We start from the raw sequence: 21862 nt of genomic DNA, 5'->3' as shown, positions 1-21862 counted from the left end.
ATATTTCACTGATATATTTTCATGTAGTGGTTAGTCATGGTAAAATTCCACTCTGCATTACCAGCTCCTGTTGTCTAGTCTGAGCAAGTGTTGCACACTTTGTTCCCAAGATTCAGAGTAGCACTGCTGTAAATATTATTATATTAATTTTGTTTCATGAGTTAGGAAAATTTTGTAGAACATATTAGAGACTTGCATGTTTGTAATTACTGATTTAAACCAAGGCTTATAAATATTTTCAAGAATTATTCCTTCTTTTTAATTAATAGACTTCTGATTTTTGTTTTCCAAATGAGGTAGTGTGTACAGTATATTTAACACTGTGTTATTCCCATCAGTGAAAACCAAATCAAAATATGTTAAGGAAAAAAAATAATCAATTTGTTAACTAAAACTAAAATAATAATGACAAATTGTCTGAAAACTGGAACTAAATGAAAACATGAAAATAAAAATGAGAACAAATTTGTTTGTAATTTTTCATTTTGATTTTCACCACACTAGTCTTTGCCCATAATGTGCAAATAAACAGACTCTTCCTGCTATATTTATTATATATTATTTAAAACCAGTGCAGTTGTAAATTTGGTTAGGAACAAGCATTAACATATACACAAAGTACCCCTTGCAGCTGGCATTTGAATCTGTGGATTTTATTGGTCATTTCGTCCATCAGTCAGCTTTCCCTTCTAGAACTGAAAGTAAACACCAAGATCTCATCACTTGCCAATGACTTATTCTGTGGATGTCATTGGCCTCAATTGATTTTCAGTCACAGATGTTCCATTGTCAGTGGTTGACAGGCAACTTTTACTAAATTTCAGAGAAAAGGCACATAAATTAAAACATGCTAGACATTACTTTGGAAGACATGGCTAAATAATTTGAAAAATCAGAGTCATGGTAAGATGTGTCAGGATCAAATAGCCCCTGTCACATTTCAAATTCTATCAGTATTTAGATTGGTAAAAAATGTTATGTCTATACGACAAACAAAGTAGGAATTTCAGCAATTTAAGCTTATTTCACACATACTGTACATCATTTGTTTGTTGATGGTACCTTTGCAGTTATCAGCTGGACTGAAGTTACATACATACATTTAGTTTTAATCAGGAAATTAGTACTGATGTTTTTACATGGGCATTGAAGTGCTTAACATACAACTCCTCAGCTGTACGCCATTAGCATTATATGATTCATTGCAGAATGCAGTCTTGATATGTCATGCAAAAATAAACAAACAAAAAGAAAAAACCTTGGGGATTTTGTCTCTGTAATGTGACACCAGTATTAGTGAGGTGACTCCCACTGGTCTGTTTACTTTGCAGTGCCACGGAGGTCAGGCTGGGATTGTTAGATATGAACTGAACAACAAATAAATGGCCAATTCATGGTCGGTGTCATCCAGCGCTTGACTGTAAAACTGATAACAAAATCTGTCCTTATCTTATTCATTGTCCCTCATCATTGTGGGTGATTATAACATCTACATTTATGTCCTTCCATGTAATTGTACATTATTCAAGCTTGTTTCGTAATGAAATTGAGAGCTTTGAGTTTCAAATAGTTATTAATGCTTGTTATTGGTTTGTATCCTGTGATATTAATGTCATCTTTGCTTTTATTTCTTTGTGTTCCTTTGATAACTTAATTAAATGAATTGAGTATTCAAAAGGTGCTACATAAACAAAATGTATTCATATTTTTATCATCATTATTTTTATTATTACACAGTGATATGAGATCAGGTTTTATTGCTAACCTGGTGAGTGTCTGAGTTTGCATGGTCTCCCCATGCCTATGTGGATTGAGTGCGTGTAAATTCAGAAATAGTTTTAAAGCTGGGTATTAGAAGTATGTCATTAAGCACTGTCTGTTTCCAAAATGTTTATTCCTACACGTGTTGTTAAAAGACCTCCTCCCAGTTTAGGCTCACAGGGAACTCCCCAGGTTTTGCACATTACTTATTAAGCGAGAGATCTGAGATATTGCTGTAACAGATGTTTGGTATTTAATGTTAATGATATGCTTGCAGAAATGCAATATATACATGGAAAAACTTAACTTAATATATGTGCAAATATTGTTATTAACAATGTTCCAGTACTGACTTCAACAGTATTCCAAAAAAATAAGCAAAGTAACAATTCCCTAAAGAAAATACACTTTCAGCCAAATTACATCAGAACACACTGGTCTAATTCTTGCATTTTCTGATGATACTGGAACCCTTGAACTGCCGCATTATCAGGAAAAAATGCAATTCTGTCACAGTAAAATCATATGCGTTAATTGCATATGTACAATATGAACAATATACAATTTTACACGTTATACAACATGTGGACATTTTTGGTGTTAATTGCTGAAAAATTAAAACTAAAATAGCAAAAAACTAAAGCTAAATTAAAACTAAAATTAGAAAATGGTGAAAAACTAAAAAATCCAAAATTTAAAAATGCCAAAAAACTATAACAAAATAAAAAACAAAACTAAAAAATATCTTAAAGCTAGGCAAAAAACTGAACATATTGGATTTCATCCAACCTATTACTCTTAAATACCTTTTTATATTGTTGCTTGCTTTTCCTTGATTAGGTTTACATCTTGCCTGAAGAAGGGGCCTGAGTTGCCTCGAAAGCTTGCATATTGTAATCTTTTTAGTTAGCCAATAAAAGGTGTCATTTTGCTTGGCTTTTCTCTTGATTAGGTTATAATTCTTAAAGGGGTTTTAATCACAATGTACTTTTAAACAATCTGTGTTAAACAAACATAGGTGTCTTCTGCTAGATCATTCTTTATTTTGTGTAAAATGAAAGGACATCACAGTTCAACAAAATCTGTTGAATTTAGAGTACATTTTCAAGCACCGAGTATAGAAACACAATGGAAAATAACGTTTGATTATTAAGTATCTGAAAGGGTAACATTTCTAAAAGTATAAAGTGAATACACACAGTGTATTTTTGATATTGTGCATGAGTCACCTTTAGATATGTTGAATTAGTGCCAGTGCCAATGTTGGTCATGTACTGTAATAGACAACTTCAGATGACATTTTCTGAGATTTTTAAGTTGGATTATATACATTTCTAGCTCATTAATATTCACTCTTATAATTTGCTTTAGAAATCAGTGATTCACAGCAGACAGTTTCCTTTTCGGTTCCTTTCTGCCTACAAAGTCATTGTGGATTTGGAAAAACAACAGAAAGAAGCTGCTGGTAAAACCTTACAATTTTTAACTGCTTGATTTATAGTGTTTTGAAATGATTACCATGAACCATTCCAGTAGTTACTCAAAAATAGCGTTAACAGTAATATTAGGACCATCTTTTTAAAGCTTCAGATATAAACTAACAGTGCTATCATAACTGGAACAGTCTTCCTCTCGCACTTACTGTATACCCTCTTTGTCCACATCATGAAATATTTATCATAATACTTACATATTGCTTTTATTAATTGGAGACATTCATTTTCACATTTATAAATTAGGTCCCTCCGAAACTGCATTTGCTGAGCTCATTTGCAAAAAAATCGTGGTGGATATAAGCTTTTACTTTTAATAATTTAGACCTCTTTTGATAGTAGTGTTATTTAAACTACATGTCTGAATTTTGATAATCCGATTTACAATTTAGACTGTGGTCCTAAAAACAGTCTCAGCATCTTTTACTAAGGTTTAAATTTGCTAGCCTAATAATTAACAGTTGTGCCAACATGTGCAAAATATTAAATATTAAAAAGGTTGCTTGACTGGGAACTGCATGCAATGATGTTAAATGGACAGCATTTTTTTATTTTTATTGAGGCTGTTGCCATCATCCAGGTTCTTTTCTTGTACATCTTATGTCTTACTATTGGCAGTTTTGCTGACATCATGCTTTTCACTTGCTACTTTTTAGTTTGTTACATCTAGATGTGGTTCACGTTTCTCAGTTTGCGGAAGGCAAACTAATATCACTTGTTCAGCCTCTTCAATAACTTTTGCCATAAGCCAGTATGTGTGCACTGTATGTATTTTTATGCTTAAATATGTTTCAGGATTAATATATTCAGGATTTAAATATATTTTTATAATTTTTCTTCCCACATAGAACAGCCCTTACAAAGTCGCTCAGAGATGGTAGCCAAGATATTGAGCCAAGTTCACAAATCCTTCAAATCTGAGATGTCCAGATCAGGGTGGACGAGTAAACGACGAAGAGCATTGCGTGTGCCTCTAATATACAAACAACTAAAACTCAGAGAAGCTTACGAGCGAAAAACAAGGTACAGTATTTGTTTTTACTTGTTTTCATAAATAATGTGTTCCATATATATCTGTACTAGCAAAATACCCGCACTTTGCAGCGGAGAAGTAGTGTGTTAAAGAAGTAATGAAAAAGAAAAGGAAACATTTTGAAAATAACGTAACATGATTGTCAATGTAATTGTTTTGTCACTGTTATGAGTGTTGCTGTCAAACACACACATTATACAGTATATATAATATATATATATATATATATATATATATATATATATATATATATATATATACCGTTTGGGGTGCGAGCAGCTGTTGCTGGGGGTGCCAGAATCCATCAAGGAAGAAAAATGAAAAACATTATTTGTACAAAATCTTAATTTATCTATCCATTCCTAAATAATTAAATGGACAGGCTATTTCGTATCAGTGCAATACGCTGTTTGTTAAAACGGATGACTCCCACTCTTACATGCACTTAGTATCTGTGCATCATATCTGTTCAAGTTCTATTTTAATTTTAAATATAAGTCATTTTTATTTAGTCAACAGAAATATGTTTGGTAGGAATGCAAGTTAAATTTAGTCATCATTGCATAAATTTTTCTTCACCATAGAAATTTAAAGACTAAATTCAACTTACATTCCTACCAAAGATATTTCTGTCGACTAAATAGAACCTACTTATATCCAAATACAACTTTTTTTATTTTTTCGAATCTGATCGCGCATTTTAGATCGACTTGACGTGCACTACATCGAGCCCGCGTGCTATTGTGCTCTCGTCTGCCTGCCTCAATAAGTCACTGTCGCTTCGTTCTTACTTTTTTACCGTTCATTTAATCATGGCTAGTCGCGAAAAAATTAGAAAATGGAAGGAGGATTACACTGAGTATGGCTTTACCAAAACAATTATTGATGGCGAATAAAGTATCCATTATTCCTAAAGCTTCAATTGGCGATCTGTTTATCCACGTTAACCTCATATTTTTTCATACGTCTTCTCAAACCAAGGGGGTGCGAAATTGGGATCGTCCGTCACAGGGGGTGCGAGTGTAAAATGAATCGGGAAGCACTGATACTGTATATATGTATGTGTGTATATATATATATATATATATATATATATATATATATATATAATATTGTGTGTATATATAATATATAAATAAATAGTTTTACTGTCAAATAATGCAGAGTTCGCGGCACGTGTTTCACCCTAATTCTGGGCTCATCAGGCGTACACACTCACTGCACCCCCCTCTCGGGAATCGAATCTCGGACGTTAGTACTAGAGGCGATAACTCCTGTAGCCTCAATAAATGCCTTTATTGAATAGACAAACCAGGGGTGAGCAAGTTCCATTCTACTGCAGCCACAGCCACGACACACATAAAAAACATCAATAATAACTTATAAACTTGCAGTATTATTTAGGAAAATCGCAACATTTTACTCACCAAAAATTCGGCTTATTTGTAAAGAAAATTCATCCTCCTCTCTTTCCTCAAAAACAGTTACTTTGTCGTACGGATTATCCTTGCGCTTCAGTTCCATCAAAAAGTTCCTTTCTATCGCCATCGAAGCTAATGCTGAAAGTCGAACCTGACCTGTCGTATTTCTGGCATAAGTTTTAATTCGCTTTAGGGCTGCAAATGTCCACTCGACAGAAGCAGTGTACACAGGAATGGTCACCGCCAAATATAACAATGTGTACAGCTGCCCCATGCTCTCATTCAGATTTTTCTGATGAAGGAAGTCAAGGAGATCAGTGGGAGATTTTCCTGCAAAATCATCCATGCCATACATTACAGTCAGTTCTGTTTTTAGCCGAGACAGATCAAAAAGCATTCCGTGGCTCTTGTGTTAAACTGGAGAAGGCTGCATGTGTGAAATTTTTCTTGTATTCCCGAAACCTGGGGCTCGAGGAGTGTGACAAACATCAGGTTTTCGTGGTCTGAAATCTGGTCTGTGTCTGGTAAATAATATTGTCCAGAATCCTGCCATGGAGTTGGCAGTAGTGCGCGCGAGGATCTTGTGCTTGGATCGCTTGCGGTGCGTTCGGTGGCCTCGTAGAGTTCCTCATATCGGCTTCTATCCAATCAATGGGTCTGAATACGGTGACGTTGCCGTACGCCTGCTAGAGGGCCCTACTGACACCAACTCAAAATCTGATTGGTTGAAGCAACAGGTTAATCGACATTTATTCTGTGGATTGTGAAGGCCTCTCTGCATGGCAACAAATGATGGCTGAAATGTGATTGGTTAAATGCTTTAATACGAAAATACATGTCTGGAAGCAGCACAACCATCGGAAAAGCTATGAAAGAAAGCGGACAGACTATTTGGAATTATTAAATTTAGTATTCATGGACAAAATATAATTAACATCAGTTTGTGATTCAGATATTTTTACTAATAATATGCTAAGCACTGTCCTTGACCCGCGAATATTTACCTTATATGGGCAGGCACTCAATTACGTGGGAGGCGTGATGAAGCTGCAGTCTATTACAGTATATGGATGAAAATAGGTTCCAGTTATGACCATTATGTGTAGAATTTCGAAATGAAACCTGCCCAACTTTTGTAAGTAAGCTGTAAGGAATGATCCTGCCAAATTTCAGCCTTCTACCTACACGGGAAGTTGGAGAATTACTGATGAGTGAGTCAGTCAGTCAGTCAGTGAGGGCTTTGCCTTTTATTAGTATAGATTAAGGCCTCCTTATAACGGAGAAAAATAATAACAAAAATCAAAGAATTGTACATTTTTTGAAAATATAACACAAAGAGAATGAGTATGCAAAGGGAGAAAGTAAAGCACAAAACCGACAGAAATAAAACCACTAAGGGATTCTAAATATTTATTATATATGTATCTACCTGATTAGATGGCTTGCTAAATTGCTTATCTAAGTAGTGTCACTAAGTGACCTTTCTTATCCTCCTTCTTCTTAGCCTTAAACAAAATAAATTATTACTTATTAGCCTTCTTGATTGCTTTTGTATGCTGTCTTATAGATAGACATGAATTCACTATGACTTCCAGCTGTGTATGTCAGTTGTATTGTGCCCTCAGTTATTCTGATCTACGGCCACCCTACCAATACCAAAAGATTCCACATATGCACAACAAATGCATATTGTAGTCAGCCTGAAGTGGGTGCTTGTATTTAATTTTCACGTTACTAAGTGTGCTTCACATCACAAACATTGCTATTGAATACATTTACACTCAAACTGGGCATACAAAGGAAACTTGTTTTTTATTTGAATATCTGTCATTTAATTATGCAGTGTCAACTTTCATAATCATAATATATTGCCACATACCCTCTCACTTTCTTAAAACTTGAATTGCCGAAGCCTATGAAAAAAGTCCACCTAAATCCCTTCACACCTCTCCATCAGTGTCTTTTGTTTTGTAAATGTGTCGATCAGGTGAAGCAGCAAGCAGCCTGCTATCCCACCCCCCTCTTGACGGAGCTCAGCTCGGGCAAAAAGTTCTCCCAGCTCAAGTCAAGGCTCCTTATCTGCGTGTGAGGTTCCTGGATTTGTACAAGGTAAATAATACAGTATATCGTTATTTGGAATACATGCATTTTATGTGTGTTCCGTGTCTACAAAGATCTGGATAAGTGTAGGATGAAAGGAAATGCAAGACAAGAAGTGCTGAACACGTACCTAAAGCAGGAACTTTTTCCATGTTACACTAATAATGACGTGAAGTGTATAATGTGTGAAGACTATAGTCAAAGTATCAAATAAATATGTGTGCCTTTATTCAAGAATATAACAAAAGAAGAAAAAAAAACATTCGATTTACATGTTGCGGTCAATGAGTTAAAAACCCAAGCTCAAATGTCAATTGACAGGAAGTTGATACGTGTTCTTGAATGGTGGAGAGGTAAGAACTGCTGCCTTATGATCCAAAGGTACAGGGTTCAAGTTTTGGCGCTCCAAGTAATGAGATGCTGCTATTATTATTATTATAATAAAAACATACATTTGATTTGAGTCTATGATACCCGGTGTAAATTTTGGCTACTTGCAAAAGTTAGAGCTTGTTTTTTTTTATTATTCCATTTTAATCTGGTAGTGACGTTCACGTGGTACAACTAACTTGCCTCTCCCTCTCTTAGTTGATGCCGTTAATCTCCATTCTTTTCACAAGAGCTACTATGACCACAGTTGGTGCTGTGTCTGACGCCTGCTCTGGACTATTTGTTGTTCCGGCAATCAAAGATACGATGTCCCATGACTGCTATCAGACTACCATATGGCATTTGCATTTGTCAACAAAGACACCCGTGCACAACGTGTCAAAAACGACAGATTTGCTGTGGTTTCGGACATCTGGCAAAGTTTTGTTGAGAACTGTGTTTAGAGTTACAACTCAAGGCAAAGACTTTCTGAGTCTGTGATCATAAAGTTTATGGAGCCGTTTCTGGACAAAGGCAGAACCGTAACAACAGATAGCTTCTTCCTAGCACTTTTCCTGGCTAATAGACTGTTGCACCATGAAACAACTCTGCTTGGCACCAGAAGTAAAATGGGACTTTCACCTGCAGCTAAAGTCACTTTAGTATGCAAGCAATTTGCCATGCTAGTGTTTATATCCGGCAGTGCCACTCTGGTGGTGTTTATGTCCAAAAAGAAGAAGCCTTTGATTTCAGTTTGTAACAGCTGGTGTAAAGTTTTTCAACCTGTAAAAGATATCGCTGATGGGGTACAACCAGACACACAAACGCTGGTGAATCATGTCTTCTTAGTATCTTGTTGTCATTTGAATTTTTCGTTATTCAGTTTTATTCTTGAATAAAAGCACACTTGTTTCATTATCCCTTTACAAAAGTGTTTATTTTATATTCCAGTAACAACAACAACATTTATTTACAGTATATAGCACATTATCATGCAAATAATGTAGCTCAAAGTGCTTTACATGATGAAGAAAGAGAAAAAAAAGACAAAGTAAGAATTAAAATAAGAGAACACTAATTAACATAGAATAAAAGTAAGGTCCGATGGTCAGAGAGGACAGAAAAAAAAACTCCAGACGGCTGGAGAAAAAAAAAAAAATCTTTTCACTTGAATGAAATCAAATCTGTCTCTGCCTCTCTCACACAGGCACGTCATTATTTGAAAACGCTATGCCAGATCTTGCCTGTACTCCGCATTATGGTGCATAATACTGAAAATCCACCATATTGACTGCAGAATCGTTAATTTCTAGTGGGAGAGGTTGTAACTGCTGTTTGCGAAAGTCACTGATCATTTCCACTGTCTTGGTGGTATGGCGGACCAGGTTATTGGTAGCACGCAAGACAAGACACCTCCTTTCTATGAGCTGTTTCGTAACCATTAGTAATTAGACCAATAATGGTGATGTCATCAGTGAACTTAATGATTTTTTACTGAAGGATCAGCGGACCTACAATCATTGGTGTACATGGAATAAAGTAGGGGGGAAGTACACAGTCTTGAGGGCACCTGTGCTAATAAGTCGACAGTTTAAGAGATGGGATACCATACAAACGTATTGTTTCTTGTTTGTCAGAAAACTGTAAATCCATTTACAGATGAAAGGATTCAGTTCAGTCTGTAGAAGTTTAGTTAACAACAATTCAGGACAATGGTGTTAAAAGCTAAACTGAAGTCTACAAACAGTACTCTGGCATAAGTTCCATTGCAGTCCACATGCTGCAGCACAAAGTGAAGTCCCATGTTGATGTCGTCATCCACAAATGTATTTGCAAACTGATGTGGGTCAAGATGAGTCGCAGTAACAAACTTCATATGGGTTAGAACAAGCCGTTCAAATATTTTCATTAGAACTGATGTAAGAGCAATATGCTTATTATCATTGCGACAGCTTATTTTATCACATTTGAGAACATGAACAATAACAGAAGATATAAACAATCTAGTGTGGTACACTGAGCAAGAGACTGGTTAAAGATGTCTATGAAGATAGGAGTGAGCTGCCTAGCACAGTGTTTGTTGCAGATCAGACAGAATCCGCACAGCTTTCAGACCTGGTATTCTTTTATAGAAAAGGAAGAATAGTGGTGAGGCTTTTGTGGAGAAGTAGATGATGTCAAAACCACATCAGAGGTGGATGAGCAGAGGGACTGTACATACTCAGCACCTTGTTGTTCATCCCTCCCTGATAAACTTCACAAGTTTCATGGCAGACTTGAATTTGAGGAAACACTAGGAGATGTCTTTTTGTAATTTATAACGGACTGAAGACTTCTCCAGGCAGAAGAGCTATTGTTTGCAGAGAACTGAAGCTCCAGTTTACTTTTCTGTTTCAATTTGGCATTGTTCAGCCTATTCCTAGCCTGTCTTTAGGCATCCTTATCACCAGTTTTATGGGCTTTTTCTCTTTACCTGACATAGATTTCTTTGATAAACCATGACTTTCCATTATTGAAAATACAACAGTTTTGCTAGGGCTTTAAACCTCTCCACAGAAGCTGATGTAAGAATTAACAGTGTCAGTCAGCTCATGAATGTTTTCACAAACATTTTTAAAAACATCCCAATCTGTATAGTCCAAACAATCTTGTAATGATTCAACTGACTCTTTAGTCCATGAACATATATAGATTTTCTTACTGGTTTAGCTAATTTTAGCCTTTGTCTATAAGTGGGTAGCAACTGTAGCATAACATGGTCAGAATTACCCAGTGGAGCGTGAGGTAACGCCTGGTATGCATCCTTTATAGCGGAGTAGCAATGATTCAAAGTCTTCACATCCTTCCTGGGGCATTTAACAAGCTCTTTATATCTGGGGAGCTCGATGGTTATGTTTGTGTTGTTAAAGTTGCCCATCACTATAATTGGGAAGTTTGCATGACTGTTCTCCAAACTAGTAATGTAATCTACCAACTGCTGCTTCGCTTTATTCACGTTCGCCTCAGGTAGGATGTAAACCCCTATGAGAATTATTGAAGAAAATTCTCTAGGTGAATAAAATGACTTACAGTTAAGAGCAAATAGTTCAAGATTGCCGGATCAGTGCTTCGATAATATGTAAATGTCACTACACCATTTTTTGTTGATATAGAAGCAGACTCCACCACCTTTTGACTTGTTGCAACTACCAGCATCTCTGTCTGCTCTGTAAAGCAGAAACCCCGGCAGTTCCAATGCAGAGTTGGGAACTGATACATTAAGCCATGTCTTCACAAAGCAATACATTGAAGAGAGAAAATAATCCTTACTTGTTGAGAGAAGAAGATTGTTTGTCTGTTTTGTTCCTCAATGATCTGATATTAGATAAAACTAGACTGGGAAGAGGTGCTCAAAAGCCAGAAATTCTGAACTGCACAAGAGACCCTGTGCACTTCCCCCTTCTTCACTTCAGGTGCAAGTTACCTGGCTGGGAGTCTGAGTCTGCAGTCATAGGGTTCGTAAGTAGTAAATCCATATGCAAGTATCAGAGATCACAGGGTCTATTCATTTATATACCCAAACTCTCTCAGGGCAAGCCTAGAATTGCCAGCTTCCAACATATGGGCATCTTTGGTTACTTAAAGCATGATATTGAGTGGTAATGTTATATAGTCTGTAAGCCACATTACCTTGTCACTCACTTAGTTTGTTTATATGTCAATTCATTTTGTAAATTTTAATAATAATAGGTTTGGAAGAGCAGGAACCTATCCAAACAGTAATTTCTAAAGTGAGTGAAGGAAGTAACCGGGAAAGGAAGCCAGTTAATCGCAGAGCGCAGTCAGTCACACATACACATATTCATTGACCAATTTAAAATCATCTCTTATTCTAACATGTACTTCTTTCAGATATGGGATAAAAACCAGTGTATTCAGAGGAAAAGAAAATAATAAATGGGGAGAATATGCATAAACAATGTGTAAAATAATTAGGCTAAGTTTCAAACCCACTGTTTCAGGACTGGGTGGTCACAGTCTTTGCCATTTTGTTACAGTGCCTCTCAAATTTATATATAACATACAGTAATATTTTCAAATGAGGGTTGTGGCAAGGTTTGAAGTTGTTTTTTGCAGTGTTGGTGAACATCTAGGGATTAACCCAGTGAAAGCTGTCCGCCAATGGCAGCAAAATAACATGTTTTCTCTTAATTTATACTTTTTCTAAATATTTGTTTACCTTCATCGGCAGGAATCTACGATTAAACATGGATCTGCTACAGAAATATAAGGATGCTTTAGAGAAGGCCATCAACATTTCTTGCCAACACAATATACCTCCTCTTAGTGGTCGTAGCCTTATTTTTATCCGTTGTGATTCTGATTTGGATATGCACTGCAAAGGTGCTGAAAGTTTCTGCATTTCTTCAGATTCTGATAAAGGACCTGTTAAAGTAAGTGTTCCCAGTTAACATTTTGTACTTGGATATTAAGAATGTTTACTCTTAAAACACTTTCCTTTTCCTTTAGGCTTTGTATGCCTTTCACAAACATTGGTCTTTTTCTATAATAAGTCATAAGACATAATATACAGTATTGATAATGTGCTTTTACACTACCAGTCAAAAAATCATTCCTTGCAAAGCTTGATATACTTTAATTACTGCAGAACATCAGTAGGTTGTAACCTATTAGTTCCATGAAGAAGGCCCATTTGTAATATTCTGAAATTTCCATTTTTCAGTTTTTGCTAACCTAAACATTAACTTTAAACCTCTGACAGTTTATTGCTTACCTTTTCACCATTTTAGGTCATTAATTGCATTTCAACTGATTAAATTTGAAGAAAAACTGAGATGTTCTAAAAAATTTTGACGGGAAGTGCTTTAATAGTTCTACAATGGTTGATATTTTTTTTTTTGGTCTCACAATTATGACTTGTCCACAAGGTTGTTAACCAAGCCCATCCACTTTGTAATTTCTTGCCTAACATCTAAGTGATCCATTTTCTGACCTGCTTACAAAGTAAACTTTAGAATTTTAAATAGTCAGCAGTATTACTAACAGTGTCACTGATTGCTGTGTTGCAGTACATTAACCAGAACAGAATTTAAAAATGTTCATTCTTAGCTACAGGCTGGTTATTCTTTGTTTTAGTGCTGTACTCTTCATTTGACGTGATCTTTTATGGGGAGCATACAGGTACATGGCTAAAGCAAATTATCTGACAAGCAGACATATTAAGATAGGTGTGAGTTTAGCAACCACAGGGCATAACTGATGATTGTTTTGTCATATAATTTTGCCTTAATATTCCTGCTTTATAGCGTACCATGTGTACAGTCTCTTCTGCACGTGGAAGGGTGTTTTAAGCAAAGAGACTTACTAGCTTAGCATAAGCAAAGCAAATGGCTAAGCTACATCTGTGCCAATCACCAAAGCAGGTGACCACTCACCATGCTGCTACTATTGGTAAACATCTTTTTCTCAGCTGCTAACCCCGTAGGAACATGGTAATCCTACACACTAGGTGCTCTTTATAATATACCTAAACCCAATAAAACAGTTTAACATTATTATTATTATAAAGCAACATTAATAAAACACAGTAAAAGCAATGGTAGCAAAAGCAGGAAATGTATTTGAAAGAGACTTTAAAGGTAAAGAAATTTATTAGAAAAAGAGTCTCATTAAAAATATGTATGCAGAAAATAAATGTGAGAAATGATTGTTCTTCAGTCCACAGAAGTCCTTCACTGTTCCATTGGGCTCTTCTCCTTCTTTGCTCTCCTTGCTTTTCTCTCTTGCTCTAATCTGCCTGCCTGATCTGCTGCCCAGCATGCACCCCAAACTTAATAGCCCAACTTCACATTGAATTAAAAATGATTAAAAGAATAATCAGTACGTGTTTGCTTTTCTCAAGCTGTTTGTCCACTCTCCTCCTAATAATCAGTCTAATAAGTTAACAATCTGTTCAAAATTGTAAAAGAATGATCTAAACGATATAAGGTTCAAGTCAGTAAAGATACTGAATTTAAAATCAAGCTGCTTAAAAATATACAGAGTGTGTTTAATATGGGGTTAAAGAGTCCAGAGTTTAAAAGTTTCAGGAGACTCTTGTTTAAGTAAAGTCAAAAGGTGCATGTTTTCTAATTGCTGGATGTTTACTCATGTGTCCTTATTGCTGATGATAGGTTAATCACCCGTAGCTGTGCCAGCTTCCACAGTTCACATTTTTACTTTTTTTTTGCCGCCCAAGTTCTTATTTTATGTATTGATTAAAGGACAGTTCAGTATTGTGAGTTTTGAACAATAAAATCTTCATATGGCTTATTACTATGCCAATGCAATGATTAAATGTCATGCACCAGTATACTGTACTTCAAATGTGAGGCATGCAACAATGTGTACAGTGCAATATCTGGATAGTTTATTGAAAAATTAGTCAAATCAAAAATAGAAGGATGATTGATATTTTTTTAAGAGTAAGTCACAACACCTAACATCTTGTCACCTACTATGGAAAGGATTTGCACTTTTGACATTTCTAATGGTGTCTTGCATTGTAATCAAGTCTTTTATGCAACTCATACTGAAGGTGGGTTCCCAAAATTTTCCCCTTCAATTTAAGTGAGACATTTCTACAATTCTCAATTGTATATGCATGTGTGTGCTTTTAATTATATTTTTGTTTTTAATTATAGTTTAGAATACTGTACATGTATAAATATATTTTTCCACTGATTTATGTTTATTGAGGTTTTAGCAGAACTGATTTAAAGCTATTATCTCTTTATTTAGGTCAAAGAGGTTGCATTGTTGTTAGGACTAATGATGGCAAGTGTTAGTGAGAATGCAAAATTGTATTTCTTTGAAGACGATAAATATCAGGAAGCAAAGCTACAGCATGGAAGTGTACTGGAGAATCTAGAGCCCCTGATGCAGCAATGTGAGGTGAGCAGTTGGCAACTTTTATTTATGCTGTTTAATTGGAAAATATCCTAAAAGTATATTTATGCATGCACATTTGTTAGGGATTGGGTAAAAATAAAAATGAACCTTCCTAGCATCTCTAATTTATACAGCTCAAAGTTGGGCTGTTTGTGAAATTTATTTCAGTAGTCAATGGTAAATATGTTTGATTTCTGTCTATTTTTTTAATCAACTGTTGTTCAGCTCTGCTTATAAAGCATAGCATTTTAACTAAAACTGAAATAAATATCATTCAATCAGACTTTCTGTATAGTATCATTAACAGCATACCCTACTAAAAGGCACTTTGCAAGGGTAATTCAGAACAATAACATTTGTATTTCTCTTGGAATTAAATTGAATAAACTAAATTTATAAATCAATACAGGGAATTTTCATGTGTTATAATATACTGTGAAATTCACAAATAGAAAATCTACAATTACATACATTAATGACTTCCAGCCAGAGGCACACATCCAGTTAGTTATTAAGAGCTTTTAGTGGTCATTAATGGTATGTACAGTATCTAGTCCAGCATACCAGACATACAGATCCATGAAGACACAACTTCCACAGTATTTAACTTAGACAAAAGGAACACTTATATAAGGATTTTGTTCATTAACTTAGTTTTCTTCTCAGCATCATCAATCCTGAATACCTACATACAAACTCTAGGACCCATTAGCTATAACTTTCCACCACTTCATAGGTATCTGATTAAACAAAATGATGAGAACCTGCCCCCTCAGTTATCAGCATGAATTAATTTAAAGAAAAAAAAAGTTTGGCCAAGACTCCTTATTGTAACTAACCATTCCAGGCAACCACTTCATCAGGTTTTAGAATTTATGTATACTGTTTTAATGACAGATACAAAGTCTTTTCAAGATAACCACCAATTTGCTTACTGTGCAAACAGAAGTGTTGAACATGCTCTGCTTATTATCTTACATCAAATCTATACTTTTCTTGATCCAGCCTGGTTCATATGTCAGACCACTATGTTTTTCAGTATTCAGTACCATACAGCCTCACATACTAATTGTGAAACTGAATAGTATGAATATAAACCCATTTATCATATTATGGACTAAGGACTTTCTTTTAAATCGTTCACAGACAGTCAAGGCACAGGACGCTTTTTCAAAAAGTCATTCACTGAAACACAGGAAGTCTGCAGGGTTGTATCTTGACGCTATTACTGTTTACTCTATACACAAGTGACCTGAGACAGAACAATGACCATTGCTCCATTATCAAATATGCTAATGACACCATCCTCATAGGACACATATCTGGGGAGGATGAAAGTCACTATCTAAATCAAGTGGACTATGTTTAATTAATGTAATAAAAACTTTCTCACTCTGAATGTAAAAAAGACCAAAGAAATGATACTTGATTTTAAGAAACAGAAATATGTATGTTCACCCATTGTTATTTTGGGGTAGGAGGTAGAAATAGTGAATGAATATAAATACTTATAAATAATCTCGGTAACAATCTTAACTGGAATGAAAATACCAAAAAAAAAATTCTCTCAATGCAGTCAGGGCTTATTTCTCCTCCATAAACTCAAACCGTTTAAAGTATACAATGATCTCATGTTGTGCTTTTATTGCAGTCTGATCCCAGTAACTGAGCAGATTGTGAAATACTCAGACCGGCCCGTCTGGCACCAACAACCATGCCACGCTCAAAATTGCTTAAATCACCTTTCTTTCCCATTCTGACATTCAGTTTGGAGTTCAGGAGATTGTGTTGACTAGGACAACACCCCTAAATGCATGGTAGCAACTGCCATGTGATTGGTTGATTAGATAATTGCATTAATGAGAAATTGAACAGGTGTTCCTAATAATCCTTTAGGTGAGTGTGTATATATATATATATATATATATATATATATATATATATATATATATATATATATATATATATATATATATATATATATATATATATATATATATATATATCTATACTAATAAAAGGCAAAGCCCTCACTCACTCACTCACTCACTCACTGACTCATCACTAATTCTCCAACTTCCCGTGTGGGTGGAAGGCTGAAATTTGGCAGGTTCATTCCTTACAGCTTCCTTACAAAAGTTGGGCAGGTTTTATATCGAAATTCTACGCGTAATGGTCATAACTGGAAGCTGTTTTCTCCATTTACTGTAATGGAGATGAGCTTGAACGCCGTGGGGCGGAGTTTCGTGTGACATCATCACGCCTCCACGTAATCACGCAGTACATAGAAAACCAGGAAGACATGCATTATATAATTGAGAAGGCAGCGAAACAATAAGAAGCGGCGAGTGACATATACAACCATATTCATGAGTTCTGCTACTTGAAACAAAGCACGATGTAAACCTACACTTTAAATTAAGTTCATAGACAGGCTGCGCTGGCGTTTGTAATTTAGTGCCTGCCCATATAAGGCCGTCCGTCAGCGGCAATCCAATAGCAAACTCCACTAAATATTCACGGGTGAAGGACTGTGCTTATGGAGAGGAAGATGAGATGGTCAGGGTGGTGTTTGACACAAACTCAGCGAAACTGCGAGAGAAAGTTTTAAGTGCCAGGACTAAGGTAACATTAAATACAGCCATGGACATAGCACGAGATGGCACCAGCACAGCTGGGAACCTTCGATGCATGTACACCGAGCGGCTCACGTGAACTGGCGCGTGCACAGATAAAAGCAACAGTTCCAAAGAGCTGAACAAAACCGAATTACACAATTGAAAAGGCAGCAAAAATATGAAGCGTCTGATAAGCATATTCATAAATCCAGCTACTGCGGAAACAAAGCACACGTGGAAAAAGTCAATGTCCCGCTAAAGGAAGACAGTGTAAAAAACCCGTGCATGCAGTGTGTCAGGTCTCAGATAAAGAAGAAGGCGAGCTGTTTATTGATGCAGTAAGAAACGAATCGATGAATGAAACCTGTCATCTTTACAACGATTGACAAACACGGAATGTAACTTGAACACAACACATCCTACAAATACGAACCTGATTGAAAGAAATAATGATAATCAAATCCTTGATGACAGCAACACTCAGTAACACTCACAAAACAAATACTGTATATTGACAGTCATGTTACGTTATTTTTAAAATGTTCCCTTTTCTTTTCTAGCTTTTTTAACACACTACTTCTCCGCTGCGATACGCGGGTATATATATATATATATGTATATATATATCCCGATCTACATACTCGAATAATGGATACTTTATTCGCCATCAATGATTGTTTTGGTAAAGCCATACTCAGTGTATTCATTAGATGAGCGGTAAAAAGTAAGAGCGAGGGAGGATGACTTATTGAGGCATGCAGGCTGTAGTGCGTCAACTCTATCTGAATTGCGATCACATTTGAAAAAATATATCTTTTCAAGTTCTATTTAGTCCATATGTGTCAAACTCAAGGGCCGGGCCACATCCGCCCGGCGTAATTATATCCGCCCCGAGATCATTTTATATACTGTATTATTGTTATTAATGGCCGGGTATATGAAGCGCTGGTAACACAATAAACTACAGATCCCATAATGCAGCGCTTCAGCTGCCTTGCCGAACACTTACCACGTTAATCAAGTCTAGCTTATGATGCTGCAAGTTATTGCGAAGCTAGCTCACACGATGCTGAAGAGAAAAGTTGATTCTGAAAATAGAGCCTTTAAAAACCGATGGGAGGCTGAGTATATGTTTACTGACCCCGTGTGTCTCATTTGTGGAGCTAATGTGGCTGTAATTACAGAATTTAATCTAAGGCGGCACTATGAGACAAAACATCAGGGTAACCTGAAAGACCTGAATGCAATGCAGAAGATACAGAAAGCAGAAGAATTAAATAAGAATCTGACACTTCAGCGGACGTTTTACCGTGCACAATCACAAAGTGATTTCAAGTGAAGCTGCTTTTATGGGAGACACAACCACTTGCCCCACTTTCCCTGTTGCCAAGTAATGTTAAACCAAGTCGTCACTACGGTGTTCCCAAATACGCACTTTGCTGATAAACTGGCGCACTGAGTTTGCACGGCGCTTTGGTGACTTTGAAGAACAAAAAGTCCGTCTACATGCGGCTCGAACCTTGTGCATGTTTGGTAGCACATATCTGTGTGAGAAGCTCTTCTCAGTGATAAAGACTAACAAAACAGCACACAGGAGTCGCCTCACTGATGAGCACCTGCAATCCATCCTGAGAATCTCCACAACACAGAACCTCACACCAAACAGAAACGAACCTGTTGCCAAAAAAAGATGCCAGGCGTCCAGCTCTAAAATGACATATGAGCAAAGACAACTGAATGATTTGATTTGTTATTGCTGAAAGGAACACATTTTATTTATATTTCCAGGTTTTGTTATGCGGCATGTTCATATTTGAATTTGTATAATTTTGACAGGATATATTTTTATGGAGAGCAAAATCTTTTGGGATATTTAAAATCTAAGTTTATTTTTATATATAAAATTACATAAGAGTAAAGAAATTTGAATGTTTGTTCTTTTAATGTTTACTTTATTTCTAACTTGTATAATTTAGACAGGATATATTTTTATGGAGAGCAAAATATTATAAGTTGTTTAAGGTTTGAGTTGATTTATTCAGGAATAATATTCCTGTCTGTTTTTACCATTCCTACCAAAGATATTTCTGTCGACTAAATAAAAATTCCTTCTATTTAAAATTTAAATAGAACTTGAACAAATCGATAGTTCATAATATCCACGCAGACTTGCACGTAAGGCGGGTGTCATCCGTTTTAACAAACAGCGTATTGCACTGATACTGAAATAGCTGTGTGTGTATATATGTAGATATGTATGTATATGTATATATATGTTTATATATGTGTATGTATATATATATGTATTTGTGTGTATATATGTGTGTGTGTGTATGTATGCATGTGTATATGTATATATATATGTTTATGTGTGTGTGTAAATATATATATCACAACAGTGACAAACAATTACATTGACAATCATGTTACGTTATTTTCAAAATGCTTCCTTTTCTTTCTCATTGCTTCTTTAACACACTACTTCTCCGCTGAAGCTTGGTATTTTGCTAGTGTATATATATATATAATATTATATATATATATATTATATATATATATATATATATATTATATATATATATATATATATATATAATATATATATATATATATATATATAATATATATATATATATATATATATATATATATATATATATATATATATATATATATATATATATATATATATATATATATATATATATATAATATATATATATATATAATATAATGTGTGTATATGTTCGTGTATATACATTTGTAGCTAGAGATCCACAAAGGGAGAAAATGATTTGCATATCTTAAAATAGTTTTTTATTACTAAGCTTTCAACAACCTACCAGATATCATCATCAATGGAAAATAATTAGAAATACATGAATTAAAGAAAATATATAGCAGGTGAAGGGTGGGAGAGATTGTAAAGGGGGTGGATTAATAAGGTGGGGTTTGGAAGGTGTTGGTCATTAAGTGGTTTTTGTTTATTGAATGTTCTTCTTTTTAAGCCTGCAAATGCTCAGTTTAAGTCCAAGTGTCTGTTAATGGCATTTTCATTAGAGAGTCAAGATTTAGCCAGTTCTCTGGCACTCTTAGTACTGGTCATGAATTTTATTTGTACGGTGTTCCGGTTAAACGTGTGTCTGGTGGAACTTGCATGTGTGTAAATCAGAGACCATGGGTCTGTCTTCTGGCGGCATTGTGATGTTCCTGTATATTTGTTGCGAGTCTTTAGATGTTTGTCCCACTTACACTGCTAGGCATGCGTTGCATGGAATGCTGTAAATTGCGTTTCTTGTCTCTGCGTTTCTTTGTGCTGATGCCTCTGCTGGGCATCTTCCAATTTCAAAGGGAAGTAAACATGATGTGTCCTTCATCTGCTGCACAAGTTTCCTTGGCTGACTGCTGCATCTATGGTCCTCAATGTTGCCCGTTTCTTTATAGTGTACCTATAAGAATTGATGCTGGTCTGAAGGCAAAGGGTAGTCACACCAAATATTGATTGGATTCAGATTTTTCTTCTTTTAGCTCACTTTGAATTTTGTAAATTGATACAAATAAAGAATTAGAATTTATATTTGTGGAAGCATTCTTACTTTACAGTATTTTGCACAGTACTGTATCTAGCATAGTAAAACTCTAAATTATTGAATCAGACTTATGGTACAATGGTGAGTCTGTCTGTTTTTGATCATATCCTACATTTATGAACCTCTGTTCACCAGATATTCCAACCCTTACATCCCTTTTTCTTAGTGCTTCTTATTGCCTTTCTTCATTGGACATTCTAGCTCTATTATGGATTTTGTGATGTTAGACTTACGAACTTATGCTGTGTGGTTTACTGTCTTATGCCAGCTACAGTGGAACCTCGGTTCAAGACCATAATTCGTTCCAAAACTCTGGTCGTAAACCAAGTTGGTCGTGAACCAAAGCAATTTCCCCCATAGGACTGTATGTAAATACAATTAATCTGTTCCAGACCGTACGAACTGTATGTAAATATGTAAATATATGTAAAGATTAAGCACAAATATAGTTAATTACACCATCAAATGCACAGTGTAATAGTAAACTAATGTAAAAACATTGAATAACACTGACACAAAACACCCAGGCTCCCTCTCTCTGTCAGCA

At 35.4% G+C, this 21862-nt stretch overlaps 1 protein-coding gene across 4 annotated transcripts in view; it reads left to right on the top strand.

The window, feature by feature from the left end:
* The window catches only part of tep1 (telomerase-associated protein 1), a 156932-nt gene that overhangs the window by 46290 nt on the left and 88780 nt on the right, over positions 1–21862 (top strand). For all 4 annotated transcript variants that reach the window (XM_039745513.1, XM_039745490.1, XM_039745498.1 and 1 more), the window contains exons 11-14: positions 3133–3226; positions 4103–4277; positions 12409–12610; positions 14958–15110. In XM_039745513.1, the coding sequence (XP_039601447.1) occupies positions 3133–3226; positions 4103–4277; positions 12409–12610; positions 14958–15110 (624 nt within the window). The remainder of the gene's footprint in view (positions 1–3132; positions 3227–4102; positions 4278–12408; positions 12611–14957; positions 15111–21862) is intronic.

This window comes from Polypterus senegalus, chromosome 1, assembly GCF_016835505.1.
Source record: "Polypterus senegalus isolate Bchr_013 chromosome 1, ASM1683550v1, whole genome shotgun sequence".
Lineage (NCBI taxonomy): Eukaryota > Metazoa > Chordata > Cladistia > Polypteriformes > Polypteridae > Polypterus > Polypterus senegalus.
Note: the sequence above shows the minus strand (reverse complement) of the source record. Positions and strands in the feature narration are given on the sequence as shown.